At 38.9% G+C, this 7,213-nt stretch overlaps 1 protein-coding gene across 1 annotated transcript in view; it reads right to left on the bottom strand.

The window, feature by feature from the left end:
- Positions 1 to 436: 436 nt before the first annotated feature.
- The window catches only part of LOC106520947 (probable E3 ubiquitin-protein ligase DTX3), a 40,179-nt gene continuing 33,402 nt past the window's right edge, over positions 437 to 7,213 (bottom strand). Inside the window, exon 4 of the mRNA XM_014013285.1 lies at positions 437 to 1,735. Within this exon, the coding sequence (XP_013868739.1) occupies positions 1,666 to 1,735 (70 nt within the window). The 3' untranslated portion in view covers positions 437 to 1,665. The remainder of the gene's footprint in view (positions 1,736 to 7,213) is intronic.

Raw genomic sequence — 7,213 nt, 5'->3', positions numbered from 1 at the left:
GTAGCAATAAATATTAAATAAATAAATAATAGTAAAGACAAACACGGAACAGTTTAAATTCACGCTCTTATTTAAAAAAGAACAGAGTTCCTATTCTGTGTCCTGTAGCCTACCCAGAATGCATATGTGCTTTTGAACTTGCAGACCTAAATAAATTGACTAGTGCTTCAGTAATTGTGCAACTAAAATTTGAATTAATGCTGCCCACCACTGGTGTTTACTATTAGTGATGGGATAAATGGCTCTTTGAAGGGATCTGGATTCAAAAGAATCGGATCATTCGTGAACGTCACATCACTATTTACTATCACAACATGATTACATATTACCTGCACTGTGTTCATGTTGCCAATCTCTTATTTTTTGTTATTTTGTTAATTTCTTGTTCAGAAACAGTGGTTGACTAAAGTTTATTTTCAATACAAATCTTCATGACTCATTTGTCTTAATTTTTAATCAGTGGATCAATTTGACCATGAACAGAAGTGCCACAAGTTTAATTATAAACATCACTCCTTGAGAAAAAAAACAATCAAAATGTAGAAGAGAGAATAAAAAAAATCAATTTCATGTATAATCATTTTTTGTGTGTAGGTTTTTTCAGTGGACATAAATAAATTGGGGGTTATGAATATAACCAATGTTCCCTGAGGGAGGGAAATGAGGTACAACACGAGTATGGGGATTACTCATGTGTTGTACTGAGTGTACTGACGGAAAGGGAACTTTTMATGAAAAATGAGTGAATTGTCCTTATTGATCCTTTATCTGTGACAGATAAAAAATATCAATGCTAATAAAATATAGCTTGAAATGGTTAGTAACGGAGTTATTAAACAGATACAAAAATGTCTCTGGGGATTTTCCTTTTTTAGTTGCTGACAATACAGCATGATTAAACATTCCCAGGGTCAAACTGACCTGGGAACATTGTTGCTGTTCCTCAGAAACTAACATAACAGGTGGGTTAACTATTGTCTTATCTTTCCTTCTTACCTTTGTCTCTTTTGACCATACAAAGTTTGACTAAACTAATTTTGGCTAGTCTGAGTGATCAGTGGCAAATTTCAGCTGAGCTTGAAGGTACTGGTTCTGAAAGGAGATTTTTTTGGGGGTAAACCCTCTTAGCTCATGGTGATGTAAAACTGGCTTCATTGTGGTCAGTGACACTGGTGGTCCAGCAGTTTTTAGTTTATTACAGGCTTGGGTTTTTGTAGTTCTGGGGTTGTTGCTGCACATTAAAACCAACCTCATTGTCAGTCCAACAGGGGATTCCAAACAAATCATTTTTATACTGGCAAAACAAAACTACTGCTTGCAATCAATCAACATCACATATAAGAATTTATTAGGATTTGGCCTTAGTACGTTAAAAAAATCCCACATTCAAACCTAAGAATTAAGTGATATTTGATCCTTTAAATGTAAAATGTTAACTTCGTAAATTAAAGTTTATAAAGAATGTAAACGTGTGCACTCATTTCTTAGTTTGAATTAAATTATTGGAAGTGCTGGCTGTATGCTTATTACACACTGAAAAATCTATTTCAATCAGTCATCAAAGGTGCCAAATTAAAGGGACATCCCTGCCTATGAGTAACTTGTGATCATAATTTTTATACAATTGTATGTTGTCTGTCACATGTTGACGATCCTTAAAAAGATTTATTCAACTCCTTTGACTTTCAGTTCTTCTCGAACTCGGCTGAGGTACTCAGGATCTGGGTATCCAAACCTGTAAACACAAACAGAAATTCATTCACTTCACATGGACAGCTCCAAAGCTCATGGAAAATGTACTTTCATTAATAGTGAACATGTGGTGCCGAGGATGGGGCTTAATATTATTTAGATGCCTTTTAATCACCTAATCACTTTTTTAGGGAAATAGATTAAAGTTAAACTATGTTTCAGTCCCAGGCCCCATCCACACAGGAAGGTTTTTCAGCAAGACAATCTTTTTCTTTTGTAGTTTCTAAAAACAATCGTCACAAACACAGCAGAGTTGAAAATGCAGAAAACAACAAAGAATGTTGAATTAACTATGCCATTCCTGTGTGGTGTCATAAAAATTAGGGGTGTCCCGATACCAGTTTTTTCAAGACTGAGTACAAGTACGAGTACTTCAGTTTAGGTACTCGCCGATACCGATACCAAGTAGCGGGGTTAGGGTYGATTATCTGTTCAACTTGTTGAATATTAAACAMAATGAAAATGAAATGCAATTATCATGCAAAAATTGATGGGTAAATATTATGTTTGACAATAAAAAGGTAGTGCAAACTCTGCCAAGTAGATAAGTTGTTATATATATATCACACCATAACTTTTGAAACAATTCATTTTATTTCAAACAGGGCTCTTTTTAATAAGGCCACACTCCCTCTGAATGTATTAACAAAACAAATACTGCAAAACAAATGCTGTTGCATACATTAAAAAACAAAAGTTATTTTTATACATTTTCCTCAACATGCAACTACCAAATTTAAATTAAAATATAAAACGTAAATTTTAGCAGCACATCTARAGAAGTTTACTCTGCTTCAGTCTTAAACTGTTAAAAWAGTAATAAAGTGCAGTAAATTTCAGTTCAAACTTAAATGGAACAACTACAAAATCTCAGAAGAACCAGAGGGAAAAATAAAATGCTTTTACAGCAAACTTCCTTCCATATTCTGCTRATGTCTTAGTTTGTTCTACAAGAAAGAAAAAAACAGCATTGAAGTTACTGCAACAACAGTGCTGTTTATGAAGGCTACTGCTAGCAGCAGCAAACTCTTTGAATTCTTTGTCATGCCTTATCCTCAAATGTTGAATCAAATTGCTGCTGTTAAAACATCCAACTTTCGCTCCTCCCCTTGACAGTTAGCAGAGCACAGCAGACAGTCCACTTGTTTGGTGTCCTCGTTTGGTGGCCGATCTTAAAATATCTCCATATTGCCGATACGTTACTTCTTCTTCTTCTTCTTCTTCTTCTCATCGTTCTTCTTCTGTTATTGGGGGTGCGGTCGGAAATAACTTGTCATTGCGTTAGCGCCCCCGCCTGGTATGGATTGTTGTTTACCCTTTGTGCTGCAGCGCAGCACAGGAGGAACAAAAAAGGGGACAAAAGCGGTATCGGTTAAGAGTATCGGCCGGCTTTTARGAGTACGAGTACTTGATGCTGGTATCGGACCCGATACCGATACTGGTATCGGGACACCTCTAATAAAAATACACCAGAAGCAAAATGGAGAACATGAGCTTACATGTTGATTTACAACTATGGATGCACAATAGTGAAAAATGTGAATATTTATTCATTTCCATTGAGTCTTAAATGCATTTCACATCTTTATGTTTGAGATGGTTAGAATATTTTATAAACGATGTGCAATCTGTTTATTTTCATGCTGTGATTAAGATTGCTGTAAGGACAACCAATTCCTGAGGAATTATCTAGTTACACACCTTGGAAACATGTAATGTTTGTGCATCATGACTTCCTGTTAGAAAACTGTGTCAACCAATAAGTGAGGTCATGTTCCCTTCTTAGACTGTCCTTTTCAGGAGGTGTGACTCAGATCTGGACATTATTAAAAATGTACTGTGTTACGATGAAGAAGAAAGAACTGCCAAGGGCTGAAGAAAGGGACCTTGTTGTTGTTTGCTGGTGTGAGTCAGGGTCACAGACAGGCGCTGGGAGACAGTGACTCAGCAATGAAAAGGAATAAAGCTTTTTTTTAAATTAATTTTATTTTAAATTTTTAAGTTTAAGACATACAGATGAACAGACAAACAGGGCCCAGATGCACAGATCAAAGCATAAAACTTTGCAATTGATATATGGTGTACACACACAACACATATTTAGTCATATACAAGAATATATGTACTCATTTTAGAAGGTGACCGAGGAGAGAGTCCATGGAGGAGTTTGTTCAGCATTGGCTGGTCATTTTAAAGTGTTCCAGGAAGGGATTCCAGCAGCGTGAAAAAGTGTCCTCAGAGCCTTTCTGAAAGCCTCTCCATCTGTATTACGGACATCATGTCCATCATCCATAAGTGGAAGGAAGGAGGAGCAGAGGACCTCCAGTCTCTCAAGATTAGCCTCTTAGCGACAATCAGTCCCAATTCCAGTGGCTGCTGCAGTGCAGTTGGTATAGTCCCTGGCACCCGAGGGCATCCAAAGATTATAAGTCCTGGTTCAGGTTGCAAGAGGGTCTTATATGCTTTGGAGTACCAATCAAATATTTTTGACCAAAAACCAATTAGTAATGGGCAAGACCAAAATGCATGAGACAGTGTGCCTTCAGATATGTTACACCTGTCACACATTGGTGAGACAGAGGGGTAAATCTTGTGCAATCTGACCCTTGAATAGTGCAGCCGATGTGCGATTTTAAACTGAATTATTTGATGCCTGCTGTTTATTGAGCAAGAGCGAATTTTAGAGAGGCACCTGTTCCACAAAGGTTCAGGGATTGTTATCCCTAGCTCGTTTCCCCAGGCTTATCTAATTTTTGTAGTGTGTGCAATAATGCGGTCACCAAATATATGTACAATTCTTGAAATGTGATGCCTGGAATCAGGGGGGCTCCCTAGGATGTCAAAAATGCTGTGCTCAAGTGGAAGAGTGCCGAAGTTCTGAATCTTTGACTTAAGGCTGGTTTATACTTCTTGTCGCATGTCTTTTACTCCCGGCTGAGTGAAAAAAAGTGGAGCAGCTTCCGTCTGCACTCCCGCTCTGATCCCCCGGTGACAGCTGTCCTATACATTGCCCACAGTCAGCACTCCGAGACGCGGGGAATGTGGCGTGGAGTGTGTGATTGGTTCAAAGTTTGTGGACGTTTTTGTGTTGTGTGACACCGCTACCCGCTACTCCCTACCAGAAGCCAGTTTTTGTTTCTAAACATGGATAGTTTCGAAGAGAAACTCACAGAGGCGGTCCCCGGAGGTATAACCATCTGTGACTCCTCTCGGTGCGTGCTGAAGGTGAGGGGAGATCCAGTGTGCAAAAAAAAAAAAAAAAAAAGATCCGGTGGGCAAGTTCCTCGAAACAAGCAGCAGACATTTGAAAATAGGAGAAGTTTTTTCGTCATCCATCTCCCGCACAAGATAAACATGCAACTAGCAAGTTTTTTTTCAGCAACCAGCAGTTATTTACATGCTAAGCTAGCGCGTGACGTCTGCGGTGGGAGGGCAGAGGGAGGGATTACTATAATGTATTCCCCACGTCTTTCTCCAGTGTAAACACTGAATGCTGTCGGTGACACACGCAATTACGTCATCGCTGGGCCACAGCCGCACGTCTTGCATGAAGTATAAACAAACCTTTAATGTAATGTCTGACCTGCAGATAACGAAAGAAATGTTTATGAGGCAGATTGCATCTTTCTTTCAATAGGCTGAATGATGCAAATTTGTTATCAATATACATGTCCTTAATTGATACCAACCCCCTTTTCCTCCAGTCATGATAAGCTTTATCCTGCCAAGGAGGCAGAAAGCTGTGGTTAAAACATAACGGCGTCTGTACTGATGTATTTGGTAACGCAAAGAAACTCCTGATCTGATTTAGGATTCTTACTACGTGTTTTAACACAAAGCTCAAGTTTCGGTAGGCTTCTGGCTTTTCAAGGCAGGCAAACAACATAGCTGGTAGCGAGGAATTATTCACCAGTTTGGATTCCATCTTGAGCCACAAAGGAGTATCGACCACTGGGTTATCTGGGAACCCCTGCTGCCAGAACATTAGTGCCCTGATGTTAGCGGRCCAATAATAGTGTTTAAATACAGGTAAGCCCAGCCCTCCCTCCTCCTTCAACTTCTGTAGATGTACTCTAGAAATCCTTGCATTTTTCCCATTCCATGTAGGATTGAATAATCGAGTCCAAGTCTTTAAAGAAGGCTGCCGCAAGATAGATAGGAAGATTTTGACATAAATATAAGAACCTAGGCAGGGAGATCATTTTAACTGAGTTAATGCACCATTGGCAGCCTGGGCAAAGTTTTCCAATATTCGATATTTTGCTTTAATCCTGACAAACTCTGCAAAGTTTAGTTGAAATATAAGTTTTGGGTCTTTGGGTACAGTAAGGCCTAGATATTGTAAGATGGCTTTCAACCACTTTGAATGGGACTTTTTGCAAAAATCCAGACGGGTACTTATTAGAAAGAGGCATCAACTTACTCTTTGACCAGTTGATTGTATACCTGGAAATTTTACCAAAAGATGTAATCAAGCCAAGGAGGAAGGGGACAGATCTCACTGTGTCATATTAAATATAATATTACATCATCAGCGTATAAACTAATAAGTGTTTCAACACCGCCAACTCGTAGACCTTCAATCTGCGGGGGCTCCCTTATCGCCACAGCAATGGTTCGCAATCGCAAAGAGCGCTGGAGCAAGCGGACAGCCCTGCTGACCTGAGTGCTGCAGGCGAAATGTAGATGACCGATCGTTATTTGTCAGAACAGAGCACACAAGTTCTCGATATATCAGCTATATCCAGGCGATGAAGGTCTCACCGAAACCGAACCTGCGCAATGATTCGAACATATACGGTCATTCGACCTGATCAAAGGCTTTATGTGCATCAAGGGCCAGAATTGGGGCATTGGTGTTTTTATGGTCAAGGTATACAGTGTTAAGTGATCGTCTTAACATTGAAAAAAGACAATCTGCCAAGGATAAACCCGGTCTGATCCGAATGGATGATTAGGCCTMTCACGATAACAAATTTTGCTGGGCGATTAATTGTCTCACAAATTATTGCGATAAGCGATAATATTGCCTGGTGACCATTTTACAACTAATAATTTTAAAAGCGTAATATGTAAGTGTAATAAATCAATAAACTTTAATTTTTTAAAGAATGTTTAACAAAGTGGACTCAGTCTCTAACAAAAATGCACTTGAATAAAAAAAAAACAAAGAACAACAAAATGTAAATTAAACACCACACACAACTAAGACAGTYAATAAACAATATTAAAGAGCAGCATCTCTTTAGAGATGAAGCAAACTACACAGCCTGGTGTGGACCCACTGTTTCTTATGGGGACATAAGCCCAGTTCACAGCCCATGTAAAGTTTAGGCTAGGTTTAGGGTCAAATGGTAATAGAAAATACTGGTAAATGAATGAAAGTCAATGCAAAGTCCCCATGAGGATAGAAGAGCAAACGTGTCTACGTGTGTGTGTGTGTGTGTGTGTGTGTGTGTGT

Source organism: Austrofundulus limnaeus, unplaced genomic scaffold (assembly GCF_001266775.1).
Source record: "Austrofundulus limnaeus strain Quisiro unplaced genomic scaffold, Austrofundulus_limnaeus-1.0 Scaffold99, whole genome shotgun sequence".
In the NCBI taxonomy this organism is placed as follows: domain Eukaryota; kingdom Metazoa; phylum Chordata; class Actinopteri; order Cyprinodontiformes; family Rivulidae; genus Austrofundulus; species Austrofundulus limnaeus.
This window is presented reverse-complemented; position numbering and strand designations above follow the sequence as displayed.